At 40.1% G+C, this 17,941-nt stretch overlaps 2 protein-coding genes across 2 annotated transcripts in view; one reads left to right on the top strand and one right to left on the bottom strand.

Moving 5' to 3' along the window:
* The window catches only part of abca4a (ATP-binding cassette, sub-family A (ABC1), member 4a), a gene marked incomplete at both ends in the record, with an annotated part of 29,414 nt that extends 23,653 nt beyond the window's left edge, over positions 1–5,761 (top strand). Inside the window, 16 exons of the mRNA XM_083901790.1 lie at positions 50–124; positions 280–449; positions 594–771; positions 876–991; positions 1,969–2,116; positions 2,206–2,329; positions 2,554–2,683; positions 2,805–2,925; positions 3,015–3,077; positions 3,173–3,279; positions 4,118–4,259; positions 4,363–4,497; positions 4,608–4,711; positions 5,043–5,135; positions 5,248–5,497; positions 5,642–5,761. Of these exons, the coding sequence (XP_083757916.1) occupies positions 50–124; positions 280–449; positions 594–771; positions 876–991; positions 1,969–2,116; positions 2,206–2,329; positions 2,554–2,683; positions 2,805–2,925; positions 3,015–3,077; positions 3,173–3,279; positions 4,118–4,259; positions 4,363–4,497; positions 4,608–4,711; positions 5,043–5,135; positions 5,248–5,497; positions 5,642–5,761 (2,076 nt within the window). The remainder of the gene's footprint in view (positions 1–49; positions 125–279; positions 450–593; positions 772–875; positions 992–1,968; positions 2,117–2,205; positions 2,330–2,553; positions 2,684–2,804; positions 2,926–3,014; positions 3,078–3,172; positions 3,280–4,117; positions 4,260–4,362; positions 4,498–4,607; positions 4,712–5,042; positions 5,136–5,247; positions 5,498–5,641) is intronic.
* Positions 5,762–7,149: 1,388 nt separating this feature from the next.
* Positions 7,150–15,474, bottom strand: tecrl2a (trans-2,3-enoyl-CoA reductase-like 2a; the record flags this gene model as incomplete). Its single annotated transcript, XM_083901305.1, has 13 exons — positions 7,150–7,277; positions 7,365–7,410; positions 7,494–7,582; positions 7,673–7,730; positions 7,811–7,854; positions 7,935–8,007; positions 8,178–8,283; positions 8,547–8,662; positions 8,806–8,909; positions 10,698–10,742; positions 11,116–11,167; positions 11,582–11,632; positions 15,451–15,474. The coding sequence occupies 13 exons, from the start codon at positions 15,472–15,474 to the stop codon at positions 7,150–7,152; spliced, it is 936 nt and encodes a 311-aa protein (XP_083757431.1).
* Positions 15,475–17,941: the final 2,467 nt, after the last annotated feature.

The raw sequence follows: 17,941 nt of genomic DNA, 5'->3' as shown, positions 1-17,941 counted from the left end.
ATTGATTTTTGTGTTCAGCTCCTCTGTGACTTCTTTCTCCTTTCTAAAGGGCAAACACTCCAAACAAACACTGAAGGACATTGGGACATTCCTCAGATACATGGAAACTCAAAACAATGTCAAGGTCAGTCCACTCAGGCTTCATCGTCCGAATGATACTTATAGCGCTGTGACCAACTTGCCTCATTGTATAACACAGTAGAATAGACTGTACACAAACCACATACATACATTTCATTATTATACCACCAAAGTCTATCATTCTTTGTCTCTTCACAGGTGTGGTACAACAACAAGGGCTGGCATGCTATGGTATCGTTCATGAATGTGGCTAACAACGCAATCCTCCGCGCCAACTTGGCCAAAGGAGCGAACCTGGACGAATATGGAATCACTGCTATCAACCACCCGCTGAACCTCACCAGAGAACAGCTCTCTGAGATCACAGTGTGAGTGAGCAGCAGCCATGTAGTCCTCATCACATTTACAATTCAAGCTGGGAAACTATGATGTGCAGTTTTTGTTTGATCTGATCTATTTTTCTCTCGAGAGTGTCAAGATTTTTCTACTAATTTCTCCACCTTTCACCGCAGCCTGACCACCTCAGTGGATGCAGTGGTGGCCATCTGTGTCATATTCGCAATGTCATTTGTCCCGGCCAGTTTCATCCTCTATCTCATCCAGGAGAGGGTCACACAGGCCAAACATCTGCAGTTTGTCAGTGGAGTCAGTCCACTTGTTTACTGGCTGGCCAACTTCCTCTGGGACATGGTACAATGCTTCTATTATCCACTGAAATCAGAACCAGTTGGCTTCCGTTTGCTGTATTAATAAGTAATGCGCATTAAAACTGTGCGCGTGTGGGCTCTCTCCAGGTGAATTATTCCATCAGTGCAGCAATGGTGGTGCAGATATTCATCTTTTTTGATAAAAAGTGCTTCACCTCACCAACCAACCTGGAGCCGCTTGTTGCCCTGCTCTTGCTTTATGGGTAAGGACATATCTAACACTTAGAGAAACACATTTCCCAAAAGTCAACATATACGTTCATGAATTTAGACTGATTTGGATAAAAAACATTGCTTCAGTAGTTTCACATTTTTATCCAAACACAATAAAACACATTACCTCTCTGTTGCTAAAGAAAATGTAGAGCCTCCAGCTTGAGCTGATTCTTTATTAAGTGCCTTACTTTTAACAAGAGGGTAATGCAGAACTATTTCTATGTTTTTCTTTCCGTTTCCACGTTGATCAAACAAGTAGATTTCTTTATTGATTTTGACTTTTGTCTAACACACACAGACAAATAGGTAGATTTTCTCATGTGAGTTTATTCCCTTGCTCAGACTCGTTGGCCACAGCCAAAAACTATCAGCAATCCTATACAATTATATAATTTTACTCATTAAATCCACTATAATTCTCTTTTGATTGGCCCTTGACACTAAGTTGTTTCCTAAGTCCTAAGTTATTTACATAATTTTATTTTTGTTTTCATTGTGTTATTGTATGGCTGTTACTTCCATTCAAGTTTTATGTCTTTTCATTTATTTTTGTTTTATTGCCTTGGTCCACTGTGGTTCTTTCTTGGATTAGATTGTTAATCCCCAAATGCTGCTGTTGTATAATCTCTCTTATATTTGCTTTTTCACCACAAATATACAATTCAACTGTTGTATCTTGCAGAATGTTTAGTGCTAAATATTTGAGGTTATTAACCTCTAGTTAATTGTCTAAGGTCATTCTAAGGCCTCAAGGCAGACAATAATTTATTCAATATAATAACACCACATACTATAAATGTTGTCTTAGTATGTCCTCTTTTTACTCAGGTGGATTAACAAGCAGAAATAACAACTGTTTTGCTAAGATTTACAGACTAATAATATTCATATTCATATTTTGTGTGTTGTATTATAGTGTGACATTTGTGGTTAACAGATGTTTGTCTTCATTATTCTCTCTCAGCTGGTCTGTGACCCCTATGATGTACCCCATGTCCTACATATTCAGCGTCCCCAGCACAGCTTACGTCTCTCTGTCATGTATCAACCTCTTCATTGGGATCAACAGCAGCGCTGTCACCTTTATCCTGGACCTTTTCGAGGGAACCACAGTAAGACCCGATCTTCTCCTGTCTCTTAAGTTCTGCATCCGTCTTTCAAACCATCCTCGTTTTACGAATGTGCTATTTTTTTCCCCCAGGCTTTGTACAAATTAAATCAGCTGTTAAAGACCTTGCTGCTCATCTTCCCCCATTACTGTCTGGGCCGGGGTCTCATAGACATGGCCATGAACCAGGCTGTTACTGATGTCTACGCTCGCTTTGGTAACGACAAAACACACTGACACAGTGCTCGAAATGGCAAAATAAGTAATATTTGAATTTATTGGTGATGTATAGTCACGATCAGCTAAACATCCATTCTGAATTCAGGAAACACACAGGAAATAATTTTTTTGTCAATTGAAAACTTTCACACAATGAGGAAACATAGCAAACACTCTTAAAAAGTAAAATCTAATCACTGGCTGGTGTGTTTGTTTCCTCAGGTGAGGACTACAGTCCAGATCCCTACGATTGGGACTTCATTGGAAAGAACCTGTTCTGCATGGCAGTTGAGGGATTTGTCTATTTTATCCTCAATATTCTTTTCCAGTATCGCTTCTTCCTCGATCACTGGTGAGTTTGAAGTTTACATTGGGATCCCAACTTTACCTGACCTTTAAATCCAAGGGAAGCTCCTTTATTCCAGATTAAACTGCTGCATCAGTTGATTTGCTTAACGGTTTTCCATTAGCAGGATCTCAGATGCCCCAGAGCGTCAAGTTCTGGACGAAGATGTAGATGTGGCTGATGAAAGGGAGCGCGTCTGCCAAAGTGGAGAAACAAACAATATTTTACGCATAAGAGACCTGTCCAAGGTGAAGCTTTTTTTCCCCCCTCTTAATATAATCGACCATTTAACAAAAACAACTTCGCATATTTAAACATATTCATGTTACTTTGTCAGACATACACTGGGACAATCATTCCTGCTGTGGACCGAATCTGTCTCGGAGTATCACCTGGAGAGGTCTGTTAACTTAAACTGATAGAATTCATCAGCACACAGAGAATCCTCTGCTCATATTTTAGTCATTTACTGTATTTTCTTGTGATCCTTGGCAGTGCTTTGGTCTCCTGGGAGTAAACGGAGCAGGCAAGACCACCACATTTAAAATGCTGACGGGGGACATTGATGTCACCTCAGGAGACGCCTCTGTTGCTGGACACAGGTTAGTAATAAAATGCTGTTTGTAGAAAAAAGCTAACACGGTGATTTCCCATTTCCCTATTTTTTGATAGATGAAGGATGCTCAAACAATTTCCCTTGGAAATAATCAGACTCTATAATGTGCTGCAGGCCAAAAGTAAACACCTATTGCAGTATAGTGTATACTGGGATACCGGGTTATTTAATTTAATATTCTTTTAACTTTAACATAGTTCAATAACAACTTTGCAACTATTAGTAAAGGTAACTCCATTTTAAACCATGAGTACTTGCATTAGTTTTTCTTAAAGTGAAGGACATTATTAGAATATTCTTGGTGGATTAGAATATCAAGACAGGACACGACATGGCCTGACCCGACCTCCACTTCTGTCCTTAAGATGACACATCATCTGTCGAATGACCTTTGACATATTTCTTTTGAATCAGGAAGACACAAACGCTCTGGAATATTGACTTCTTACTGCCAAGGAATGAACACAATAGCTTTCTTTTGGAGCTAATCATGAAATAAGCTCACTCTGTACAGTAGCTAGATCCAAATAGCTGGATGTTCAATTAGAAATGACTCTTTTATAATAAATATAATATTTAACAGTGCTAAAGAATCACTGAGGGTTATGCATTTCCCTCACAACTTCCATCTCGCAAAAAGAGAATGCCATAATTAGTAATTCTCTGAGTGAATAACTATTTAGAGTTATTTAAGACATTTAAATAAACCATTTATATTAAAACTGGTATTTAGAGGTGGTGATACGATTGTCAATTTTTCTTATAATTATGTCACAGAGAACTCTTTCTCATATTTGCTTGTTTGCTCTATGTTTCACTGGCAGCATTCTAACCAACATCCTGGACGTTCATCAGAACATGGGATACTGCCCTCAGTTTGACGCCATGGACGAGCTGCTGACAGGCAGAGAACATTTACATCTTTACGCCCGCCTGCGTGGAGTCCCAGAATCAGAGATTAGCAGGGTGAGGGAAATAGACAAAAGTCTTACTCGGTAACCCCCATGTCTACTAGGCATGCACTCACATGGCACATTGTACAACCTTTTTTTATCCTCGTCATTCCCAGGTTGCAGAGTGGGCCATCCAGAAACTGGGTCTCTCAGAGTGTGCAGGTCAAAGTGCTGGGACTTACAGCGGAGGTAACAGGAGGAAACTCTCCACAGCCATTGCAATGATTGGTTGCCCTTCACTGGTGCTGCTGGTGAGACCAACACACAAGTTGTTATAGGTTGAGAACAAGACTTACAGTCACTTCAATGTATGTTCTATCAATATACAAATGCATTATTTGCTTTACTTACAACACGTCAGGATGAGCCCACTACAGGCATGGACCCTCTATCCAGACGCTTCCTCTGGAACTCTATTATGAGTGTTATTCAGGACAGACGAGCTGTGGTTCTCACGTCTCACAGGTAACAGTTCATCCATCAAGTTATTAACAGTTTCAACAACAAAACAAAAAAACAATATTCCTGCTTATTCCTGCACGGCTTCATAGTTTTAGGTAAACTTCTTCAATATCCTGAACTTGGTTTTTCCTCATCTTACTGTTGTCAACTATATACCAGTGGAAAGTAGTTTAAAGTAGCTCACAGTCATATTAATTGCCACAGGGGACATTTAAATGAAAATATTTATAGATATTTGAGCACATTTATCTGCTATTACTTGCTGATATACTGCCATCTTAATACCGTACTGTGCAGTGAGCACGGAATTAAATTCTCCATTTCATCTCCGCAGCATGGAGGAGTGTGAGGCACTGTGCACTCGATCAGCCATCATGGTTAATGGATCCTTCAAGTGTTTGGGGACCATTCAGCATCTCAAATACAAGTTAGATATTTTTTCCCTTCACCCCAAGTTGCTGATCAGACAAAATCAAATCAGCATTCCGTGAAATATCTGATATTTGCCTTTGCTTGATTTCGCATCAACCATCATGTAGATTCGGTGACGGGTACGTGGTGACCATGAAGATCAGGGCAGCGAAGCCCGGTGTGGTCCCGGACCTGAACCCTGGTGAAGCGTTCATGGAGAGCACATTCCCTGGTTGTATCCAGGTAGAGAAACACTACAACACTCTGCAGTACAAGATCTCCTCCTCCTCCCTGGCTCGGATCTTTCAGATGGTCCTGGCAAACAAGGACAAGCTAAACATAGAGGACTACACAGTGTCACAGACCACTCTCGACCAGGTACATAAACAAAGACTAAAACTCCTTAAAACCATCATGAAATGTGAATTTTAACATGTAGGTGTTTCATTTCTTTAATTTCGTAGATTTTCATCCTTTTTTGCATTATATGTCATACATTTTGCTATTTTATTGTTTCTTTAGGTGTTTGTAAATTTTGCCAAGCAACAGTCAAGAGAAGATGACACCATTGTGTTGCATCCAAAAGCTGCTGGAGCACAACGATATATTGACTCCACACCCATCGAGTCTTTGCGGAAGTAAACACTTCAACAAGAGGAGAGTTGTTGGTTTTTAGTGTCATTACAAACTACTGGCTCTGGCCTCATTGAGACAAATAACTGGTGCGTATAATAAGGTTGGGGAAACTAAAGGACATGAAGGATAACCTTGACATGAAAAGAAGACTGCACTTATCATTGTAGGCCTTGAAATGCAGTCTTAGAAGGAGGCATGCCGATAGATAGGTCATGTGTCTGATTTAAGTTATGATTTATCGTGTGCGACACACACTGCCCTTCGCTCTGGGTTAGAGGGCTTTGAATCTGGACAGTGTGGAACATCTATGTGCCTGCTGTATGTTCCACTTTCTGCTCACCTTGTAGGCCTTTCAAAGTAAATGAAACAGAGCTTTTAGATTTATGTCTTGGATCATAAATTTGAGCGATGACATGTCTAAAAATGCTTTGATATCTAGTTGTAATGAAGCTTGACTTGACTCGTGCAAAAAAAAGCATAGATCCAGTGTTATTTGCTCCAAATGCCAAGCAAAATGATATATTTTTTGCCTTCTTTAGACATGTGAAATAAGCAGTCAGAGAAGCGTAGCATCTTTAGCACTTTATTATGCAGCTTTGACTGAAAGATTTTTGGCCATCTGCTCCTGTTGTATAGCTAATAACTTCCCTGGTATTCATTACAATGTCATTTGACATTTTTATTCCACTAATGTGTTGTTCATGCTTTGTGCTTTATCATTTCACCAGTAACTGGTGTTAGTCGGAAAAGTCACTGTCATAAAAGTTAAATATAAAAAGGAAATAAAGTTGAACTTTTGCTTAAGATGCGAGGCTTTATTCACACGTAGTGTAGGACCTCAGATGCCTTACATTCTCTTGGAAAACATGTATAATAAAACCTGAGATTTGAAAGACAGTACTGGAAAACCACAGCATTATTTGCTGTATACCTGATAAAGTTACACATAATCTGACATAATACCTATCAATAGCATAATTAAATGTCTGTTTTCTCTACAATCCACCCTCAAATTATACAATTTTAAATTTACTCATTTTCTGCCTTAGGCGTTTTATAATAAAACTATATATCTTAATTATTTTACTTAACATAGTTAATAACATAAGCACACAATAACCAACACGACCGTTATTAAGTGTAACCATTATTGACACAGCATAGAAAACATGACAGCAACAATCAGAATTTATCTAGAATAATCTCTTATCTTAAATTCTATATGAAGATCCCATCTTTCCCATTCAAAATTGTTTAATTGTAAAATAAACCCACTATTAAATGATTCAGTATATTGCTATTGATATTATTGCTTTCAATCCCACTCCTCCTCATTCATTAATAAAAATTGCATAGTGCTGGACTCAGCAGTGGCAGCTTCATTGTTCACTGTTTCAGAGAATCAGGGGAATAATGGCCATTCGGAATCTTGGATAATCCTTGAACTCCCTGCTGTAGGCTTTGTGCTTCCCTTTGGCCCAGATGGTCATTTGAATAAACCCCAATAATGTGTAAAAAGCAACTGGAAGAAAAAATAACAGAGAGAATCACATTTATTCGGAGTATTTAAAACTGCTAATAATGCTTAACACTGAATTTCTTAGCATACCTGGCAGACACTGCGTCATGATGGAGAAGCTCACCCAAGCTCCAACCTGCAGTATGTTTGTAATTATTATTTATTTAATAACACGTGACACTCATCGCCAAGATAAATCACTGTAAAGCTTTAATTTACCTCATATGTATAATTTGGACAGGATACAAAGAAGAAAAGCCATGTGAAGGGGTTCTTTGTTGGGATTGGGTACCTTCTGCTCCTGGCTCCTGAGAAACAGTTTCAGATAACATTAACATCTTATTGGTGGATCAATAGCATTAACAGTCTTTTATACTCATCGTAGCTGCACAACTCACCATCTCCTTTTAGACTACTCAGCGTCAAGTGGATGGAGAAGTTTCCAACTTCACATATCTGGAGCAGAAATGTTTAACTTTATACAGTCGTCGTGGTAAATAATGCAACGTATGAATTTATGACGTCAGAATACGCACCGCAAATATTACAAGTGCAAAGTTGACCTGTAGGTCTCCATATGCTGTGAAGACAGACAGCCAGGGATTAACACACAACATTATGTGTGTGTGTCTGTGTGTGAACGTGCATGGGTGGACTTACCTGGGGGTGTATAAAGTGGGTGGTTGACATAGTAAGCCAACCAAGCAGAGAAACCCCAGTAATAAGCACAATTCTGAAAAAAAGAAATAAACATATTTATGCATGAATGCATAGAGAGACGTGAATATGAGCTTGAGCTAAACTCAGCATCACAGCAGCTTCAATGTTAGGAGGGAAAACAAGGCCGCACATTATAAAAGACCTGAGCGCAGCGTTTTTGTTGAAGAGTAGTCATGTCCTCACCCTGACTATTATCCTGAGAGGCATGGTCCCGTGAGAGAAACGATGAACAAAGATAGTCTCTATCAATCTCTTCATGTAGTGGACGGTATGACAGACACAGGCTCGGCTGATACACAGAGGGGAGGAGGGAGGAGATAGATTTTATAGTGTAGTTGCAGAGCTTGCAGTTTTACAGTGTACTGCTTTGCTATCACAACAAGATATTTTCCTACTCGATAAATAAATCTGCGACCAGTAAACAAATTATCCACCGCTGGATGTTTTCGCCACTGTGCTCCTAATAGCATTGGGTGAGCTTGTAAGCCGACTGGCTGGATATTGTTTACGGCGTGGTCTTATGGCCTGTGCAGATTTTGTTTTCCCACTTACGTGACAACAGAATGAGGACTGGAGGTAAAGACATATATGTGCGAATACATGTACGGCACTCGGAAATAGAAGAGGAGGTAGGTGAGCAGGGGTCCAATGTACTCTGCCAAAAACACCTGAAAACAACAGAGGAGAAACAAACTGAATCCTGATGCATCCTGAATATATTTAAGAAACCTTTATTTTGTATTCTTAGTCTTAAATCATGCAATGCGAGAAACTGATTATGATAAAGGGGGAATGGCTGTGCTCCTCTTACCATAGTCCATCCTAACTGTGGACCAAGATCACGGAAGTACATGATGGCACAGGTCCCAACAGGTAAATTCTGTAATATTTCATCATCTCTAAGTAATTTTCCCTCTGAAAGAGGAAAAAAAACACACGTTATTGACACATTCTATGAAATGCGGATCACTAGTATATCAGGCTTCTTTTAGGATTGAGATTTGGATTGCCGTCTCTTGTGGGTTGCAATATGTAAATGTGCTAGTGGAGTGCAAACTGTGAATAAACAGATGTTTCATAATGTGTGCGATGAAGTCCTGATCAGTCTTTCTGCACACGTTCTCTGTACGTGGAAGCTCATGAGGGCACAGCCACATATAATAGCTTGTACTAATTGGATGACATTTTTAGTACATCCTTTGGGGACACTGGCCCAGATAGCTTTTTACCCAAATATCTACTTTGTGCTTTTCAGTAACAAGATACACCTCATTCCAAACAAAGGCCCTGCTACATCATACCAAAGATGTATTTTTTTTTAACGTGCTGCACTTGCCGTTCCTCTTTTATCTTTGACCGGAATGAATGGAAATGGAATGCACATTAATTAGTCTCTCTTTTATGATGAAAACAAAGGAACAATAGACAATGCTCTTTTCCACAGTGATGTCGCTCTGTAAAGAGGTGTTCTGCTCTTAATGGGATTTGCTCACCTCAGTAGTGAAGGTCAGAACAAAGACTGTAAAATGTTCTGTCGCAATTTCATTTAATTTCAAAATATCATATTAAATTCACCCATTTATTCTTATGTCTGTCTGTGATTACAATGTGTGGGAAAATCTGCAAATAGGTCTGTTTTAACCTTGACATCTGTCTTTTCTGAACATCCATGCAGGTAATTTATGTAATAGTCCAATTAGCTTCAGAGTCAAATAATACCAGCAGCCTGGAAAATTACTGACAGCTCACTTGCTGTAGAAGGGACTCTTCGTGCACAACCATCTCTGTCCCATTTTTATTTTTAACAATGCAAACCACTTTAAACAAATTCATGCCTAACTTTAATTTAACTTCCTAACGATCCCAACTATAGTGTATCACAACAAACTCTTCTTGAATCTGTATTTTGAAACTAAACCTCATCCTCAATCTCATGTTGTAACCCTAGGTTCCGACTTGGCTGCAAGAGAACACATTCCCTAAAGGTGAGTAAAGTATGTGCTGACCATAGAACTCATATAAAAAGGGACATATTCCAGTTTGCTCAGTGAGGCCAACCAGGACGTAAGGATATATTTAATGGCCACCAGAGGGCGACTGTGCATGTTGCAAAAATAATCTGTTTGAATGAGTCTACTTCTTACTGGACTTCTAAAGTCCATCAACATTCTCCTGATTAGTTAGTGATCTCAATCACTAGTCCAATTTCTTCAAGTGTACAATGTCAATTTAGTAAATTATGTTTCCATTTAGCCTTTCTGCATGGAGTTTGCATGTTCTCCCTGTGTGCATGGATTATCTCTGGGTTCTCTGGTTTCAAACATGCAATATGGGGAAATTGGACATGTTAAAATTGACAGTAGGTGTGAGTGTAAGAGTAAATAGTTCTTTGTGTCCACATGTAGCTCTCTGATGGACTGGCGATCTGAAATTAGCACAGCATCCCCCGTTTCCCTCATGTGGAGGATAAAGCGGTACAAGATGGATGGATGAATGTTTCCATTTAGAAGCAATTGTAATGATAAAGCACAGCACCAATGGGTTGATACCTGGTGTCACCTGGCTGCAGGTGAAGTTCCAGGTTGCAAAACCTCAAATCCGAAATCAGAGTCTTATTGGTGACGTCATGACCAGTTGCCACTTGTCACTGATATGTCCAGCTTGTTTATGAAACACTTAAAATGACATTACATGGCTACTTACTAGGGTTGAGCTTCAGTGCCTGTCTTGCTGGATACCAGTGAGGATCTGCATACATACAGAGAGAGAGATAGAGACACACACACACAGAGATAGTTTGGCCACTGGCCCAGTGATAATTGATCACAATGGAAATAAGCTGTGTTGCACTGATGGAAGCGATGACCTCTTGTCAAACATTACGTGGTCAGAGATGTTATCAAAATGTGATGCATCCACTGCACTGATCCACCAAGCATTATCATTTAGGAACCATGTCATCTGAAGATTTAGCTCACAATAAATAACTGACTACTAATACTAATAAAACTATTGTTTTATGATGATTACAGAACAATATTTTTTGACTCATATATCCAGCTTGTTTTACATTCAAATAGTGTTAGAACCGGAAAATGAAATGAAACAAACAAACACTCACATGATTTGTGAAAAAGGCTTTTGATGTCTCCTATTGTTGAGTAAGGTTCCACCTGAAGAGAAGTACAAAAATGTGATATATTCAAAATGAAGCAATTGATGTGAAAAATAGGCTCAGACTGTGGAAAATCAAAACTTTGGCTTATGTTTGGAACATATTTGGTTCTGTGTTGTTGGCATTCATTCATTCATTCATTCATTCATTTTGTTTACTGCTTTATCCTCCACATGAGAATTGTGGGGAGCTGGAGCCAATCCCAGCTGACATGGCAGGCTACACCCTGGGCAGGTCACCAGTCCATCTCAGAGTCAACATACAGAGACAGACAACCATTCACTCTCACATTTACACCTACGGTCAATTCAGAGTGTCCAATTAACCGCTGCATGTTTTTGAAATGTGGGGGGAACTGGACAGGAAACAGTGCGAGACACTACTCTGCCGTGTGACCCTGTTGTCAACATACCTTATCTAAAAAACAAAGCAGCTCTCTTGTGTTTGCATCCAGGACCTCCACCTGAGGAAAACACAACATGTACCCACACAAAAATTGAAGAGACATTCACATCCATCAATTCATTACAAAAACTAGGTCTATCTTTCATACTTCTTATTAACACGAGTACAATAATCTCGATCTCAATCTGGGTATTGAGGCTGGGCAATAAAAGGGAGTCGTGTTGTCCCGCAGCTGTCGAGCCCACCTCTTTTTCATCTTAATTAGACCGTGTCAGTGGTGATGTACAGCATATGCACAGAGGATGGTGGGTGGCGGCCCACAATTTGCCCTGAAAGCCCTCCGTAGTGTGCTGCTCAGCAGAGCTGTCCCTGCTAAATTGGCTCCCATACTGGACAGTGTAATAACCTGCTAATGGATGCCTAAAGATTTGCTGAGTGCACAGCTGAGAGAGAGAGAGAGAGAGATCAAGAAAGAGAAAGAGGGAGGAAGAGATATATGTTGGCACTGCAAAAAGTTCATGTTTAAGTCTTGTTTTCTGTATTTTTGATACCACTTCCGTCTCAGTTTGTCTTTGTGGCAGTTTTGCTGTTGTAAAGTCACACTTTCATATAATAATAAATTATAAGCAAATCCCCTCCTAAAATAAAGCTTCAGCAACATCACAGTCCTAGATAATACATATGAGTAATCTACTCCACTATTTGCACATCTTCAGTAGAGGTCATCTGAGAAGATGGATTTGTTTTGCTTTCCATCTGCCAACCTCCCAGCTACATTCTCAGGACACATGTTATGTTTGAGAAGAGCATCAAGGGTGTCATTATGGCTGTGTGTTGAAAAGTGCTGTGCACTCAGTTGTGCTGTGCCCTTGTAAATCTAATTATCAGATGCCCCTCTTATCTCATGGGGCCTCTGTATGACCTGTGCAGTCAGCACAGGTCATACAGAGCATGTACACTACGTGCTTGAGGGATTGGTGTACAATTGCAAGGGGAATATTGTTTTCATTCTTTATATGCACGGTGTACTTAAAAATGATTTAAGCATAGCCATAACAGCTCCTCTAAATGTGAAAGCTGAAGAGTGTAATGGCTGCTCTTGAACCACAGGCTCATTATTCAATCTCCAAGCATGCTGTTGAAGGTGATTATCTGCATACGGCTGCCCGGAGTTTCCTCTTTGCTTTCACACCCACTCAAATTAGACAGAGCTTCTCTTTCAATCAAGGAAAGTAACCTGATATGGACCAAGCTGTCCCTCTCTGCACGCTGCCAGTTGACAGTTGGCCCGAAATATTCCACAACTAACGATAAACTAAATTCAAAGAGTCACTAGTGGGGAATCTTGTCAGCAACCCCAGTAAATGATTTGTTTAGAACAAGTCTGTTGCCAGGTGTGGAGCTATTTTTACACCAAAACCATAACTCTCTATTCACTTCAAAAATATTTTTTTGTACTTAACTCCAGATTACAGCAGTGATAAAAGCACTTAATCTCATTTATACTGAACATGACAGGATTATGATACCTGTTCATTTATTTATTGCACATTCGCCATAAACAAACTTTTACAACTCTATAAATATTTTTTGAATGAGCTCTTTAGGATTTTCATTGACAAAGTCACACACTATTTCCAAAGACTTCTTTTATAACCCTGGGGTCAGAAATGAGGTTCAACCACGGGTTATTTTTATTTGTTTATTTATTAGTGATTTTGTTGACACAGTCAGTGTCATCAACACGTCAACATTGAACCAAACCAGACTTTGTATAAAATGTGGGAATAATATGGAGATAAAAAGCTATTAAGAACACTTTGTGATTTGTTTCCATAGGAGAGATAAAGTAATGAAGTATAATTCTATTTTTGAAGCACGTGGGCTCTGGCAGAACACTGTGAAGAGCCTCTGCTCCCTTTTATGTCCGTGAGGAGATTTCATATCTGAAGTAGGATATTTGGGCTCTTCAACAGCAAACTTAACCTCTTACAAAGTCAACTGAGGTAAGTGAAAAGCCTGCTGAGGCTGAAAAGCTGATATAGGAAGAGGAAGTGCTCATGAAGCAGCTAGGGTCCACACTAGTGCAATGTAAAGTGGGCCAGAGTGTCTCACTATATTTCCTCAAACCACAGAAGAGCTAAAGAGCAAAGTCCAGGTGTGAAACATTTAGAGCTCACATAGAGTGGTCGTGTTGCACATATATGTTAGTTATGGAGGTCTACTTACATACATTAACTTGTTTTTATGGTCAAAAACCTCCTAGTTGCTGTAAACGAGCCGATATAAATCCTCTTTTCTGATGGTGTTTCCATGCCGCGAGATTTGAGACTCATATCTCTCAACCCGGAAGTGACATAATCAGCACACCCGCTCTCAGAAGCGCAGCTCCCCCCTCTGGAACGGTGGATGCACAGCTACTCATTATCAAAACATTGTTTTAACAGTGTTTAAAAATAGCTTCTTCACGACTCCCCGCCGCAGTCCCTTTTATGACTTTGACCCAGAGTCAGAAGACACTGTCGCTCGTGAAACACCTCCACAACGGACATTATTCTTCTTCTGCGGTTCAATGTACGCCACCGGATGTGCCCGGACTAGTGCCCGGAGCAGGACGATCGGCTGTTCCGGAGAACCGCTGTTTACGTAACTATAATGGGATTTTCAGAGATCTCGCTGAGCCCGAGATTACAATAAAACACAGCGTTCTCAGCAGTGCCCTGAACTTCAGGGCTTCTTACACAGGGTAATGACGCAGATACACAGTGTTAATTGGAACTTCCGGTCTAGTTCTGCTTTAAGGTGAGCCTATGCCAGGAGCTGTCACAGAGAAATGACACCTGGGGAAAAAGAGCAGCTGGTGAGGAGAGGGAGCGTGAGATGCTAAGAAACTAATACCAGTCGCAGATAAGATGCCTCAGATGAACAATATCTGATTTAGATATTAAAAAGATTGAAAATAACCTTATCCTTCCAAAAACTTGTGGCAAATACAAATAAATAAATGTTCGGTGTTGACAATCTCTCTCCTCGATTCATTGCGTTCACTTGAAAGCGATTTGTTCACAAACGTGTTTTTTTCTACGAATATCTGAACCTCATCTGATTAAAACAAGCCATTACACGCACCACTGAACACCAGGTAACTGGGATTGAACACACGTTTACCGGATCTCACTGCAGCACTACCTTGTAAGCACCGTGACAGCAGGTATTGTGTGCAGTGTGAGATGTGGCACTGTGGACAAAGACATCTTGAAGTTGATCACAACAATAGAAATAAAAAAAAAAAGGGCCACATGCTTGAATGGAAGGATGGCTGTAACAGCACACAATGGCAGAGCAGAACTGTAGTACAGACTCAATGACCGTAGAAGAACACTTCCTACCTGAATGTACTAGACAACTTTTCTCTCAGGTGTTGTCTTGGCCAGGTCTCCCGTGCAAAATACGTTTCTATCTAATAACTGGCACCTGTTAAATTACAGGTCTGGTGGTTGTGAGGTTAGAGTTTATCCCAACTCCATGAAATTAAAGAGAGTCTGATTTTTAGGTCCAGTAGAATGAGAAGAAAACAATAATTAATACGCTGGCATGATGATCTTGACTCCTCCAAAGATCTACAGAAACTCTTTTTCTTTTTCGTAAAAATGTTGCATTTGGAGTTTGAGCATTATCAAGTTTACAAACTAGTCAAAACTTTGTAGGTTCATGTCAGTTTTGTAGTGAGTTAGACAAACAAAATCATTCATTGCTAGACTCTAATGATACAAAATAAATTTTAAATAAGTCCTGAACTCAAGTCAGACCTTACATTATAATGTCTGTGGACAGTTAACTGTATATTCTGGACCCCGTAACAGACAGCAGACTTACCTCGAAGAAGGTTGTCCTGCTCATGGCTGTGTGTGGTTTATTATAATGTCCTCTCTCTGTGCACGATGACAAAAATGACCCTCAAAGCGAACACGCACACACACAGACACACACATACAGTGCATACACACACACACACACACGCGCACGCTCATACACAGTACATAGTTCCTTTCCTTTCCAGGACAATCCCTGGACTGACCCCTTAATCTTCCCTGCCTCTCTCTCACTCTCTCTCTCTCTCGCTCTCTCTCTTCATCTAGGATAGTGCTAGGACACAGAATCACTAGAGACAAACCCTGCACATACTCACTATCCTGCTTTACTTTCCTGCTTCCTCCTCTATTTATGTCTCTTTTCTCTCTCGCTTTTACTGAGGCATATTTGTGGAACAGCACTCGGTCGAGTCTAACTTCAGGCGCCTCAGCTGATAAACAAAAAGAGCACAGGAGAACGGGTTGGACATAATAAAATACACAAGCCGACACAAAACTTTAAACATCGCACAAAACTTTAAAACCTGCTGTGTAGGAGCTCACAAACCCCAACAAAATAAATGTACAGGAACAGGAACCAGCGTATGAATATCATAACAGTGTTCACCTCTAAAGAAAAAGACAGATACACATTAATCACGCAGCAGACATTTATGGGATGCATGTCACCAAAGGTTTATGACTCGTTCCACTTTGTCTTCACTGCTTTGCTGTGTCAGCAGAAGATGAACCCAGCAGGGGTGGACACAGCACCGAAATATCTTGCGGAACAAACCCACATGTATGACGGATAATCCTTTATATACTGTACACACTCTGAGCTGGAGAGGAGAGTCCAGCTGTTAGTCCAACCTCGATTTCAGGAGGAACATTTCAGTTTTCATCCTGGTTGTGGAACACTGGACCAGCTCTATACCTTCCCTTATGCTTGAGAACACGGGTGTTTGTCCACATGTGTTTTATGGATCTGGTGAAGGCATTATGTCCGTGGATGGCTCCCTATATGGGCTGTCCAATCTCTGTACTCAGAGTCAGAGTCTGGCTCACATTGTTGGCAGTAAGTCAAACTCATTTCCAGTTAGGGTTGGACTCTGCCAAAGTTTCCCTTTAACAACCGCTTTTGTTCATAACTTTTAAGTGGTGGAGAGTGTCGAGTTTGGTGCCATTAGGATTCCGTCTCTGCTTTTTGCAGATGACGTGGTCCAGCTGGCATCATCGAACAGCGACCTCCATCTTGCTCTGGGGTGGTTTGCAGCTGAGTGTGAAGTGGCTGGCAAAAGAATCGGCACCTCTAAGTCTTAGGTCATGGTCAACACCCGGGAAAGGGTGGAGTGCAGGTCAGGGAGGAGCCCCTGTCCCGTGTGGTAGATTTTAAGTATCCTCTGCAATTGAGGAGCCAGCTGAGGTGGTTCGGGCATCTGGCCAAGATGCCTCTCAGATGCCTGGGGAGGTGTTTCAGGCATGGAGGAGGAGACCCAGGACTCGCTGGAGAGATTACATCTCCAAGCTGGCTTGTGTTTGGGAATGCCTTGGGACTTCTGCAACTAAAAATGATTTTAATAATTGATTAAGGTTATTATTATGTTAAGATTTTTTTCCTTGATGAATCCTTTGTTTGGTCCATAAAATGTCGAAAATATTGAAAAAGTTTGATCGTTTGTTTCCACTTCAAAAGATGAAGTTATATGGCACAAAGAAAAGCTAAAATATTCCTATTTAATAAGCTGAACAATCTAATCTTGTATTGATCAAACATGCCCTTATACTTGACATGTCTTTAAGGAAAATCAATGTGCAAATCATGCAGTATCTTTGGCACTTGGCATCAGCTCTAACCATAGATCTTGAGAGTTTCTTCACTTTAGGCTGTCTTATGCAGTGTAACATCACCTCATATTCTTTCCAGTGATATCCTCTTTATTGATTCGATTTTATGCTCATGAACGGTCTTGTTTTTTAGTGGGTTTTACAGTATAACACTACAGCAGCACTCTGTTTGAGCAAAAGCAGCTCATTATAGTTGCTGCTTGATGCAATATTTATATCTACGTACTTTAGGTTTTTACTTATACTGAATGACGGATGAGGTGAGAAGTGCAGTCGTTGGCTGTTCAGTATAAGCACAATTCATAGACTACAATACTTTAAAAATCAAATCAAATGTATTTACAGAGCCCAGATTCACATGTTGCAGTTTGCCATCTTGGGCTTGACAATCTGCACAGTACTTACGTTGTCTTTGTTTGCATTTTAGTGCAGAAATGTTGTAGTTTTATTTGCTAAATGCATATTGGCATTGGTAGGCAGTTACAGGAGTTACATATCAAGTAATATCATATAATTGAGGTGGGATTAAAGGATAATATAGATAAATAAATATATAATGGTTGCAGGAAAAACGGTTGCCAAACTTTTGCAAATGTGGCCATGAGCCATGCATTGTAAATCTCAGTTTCTCAAGAGTGAGATGGTGCAACACATCCTGCATCCATCGA

Source organism: Microchirus variegatus (genome assembly GCF_963457635.1).
Source record: "Microchirus variegatus genome assembly, chromosome: 15".
Lineage (NCBI taxonomy): Eukaryota > Metazoa > Chordata > Actinopteri > Pleuronectiformes > Soleidae > Microchirus > Microchirus variegatus.
Note: the sequence above shows the minus strand (reverse complement) of the source record. Positions and strands in the feature narration are given on the sequence as shown.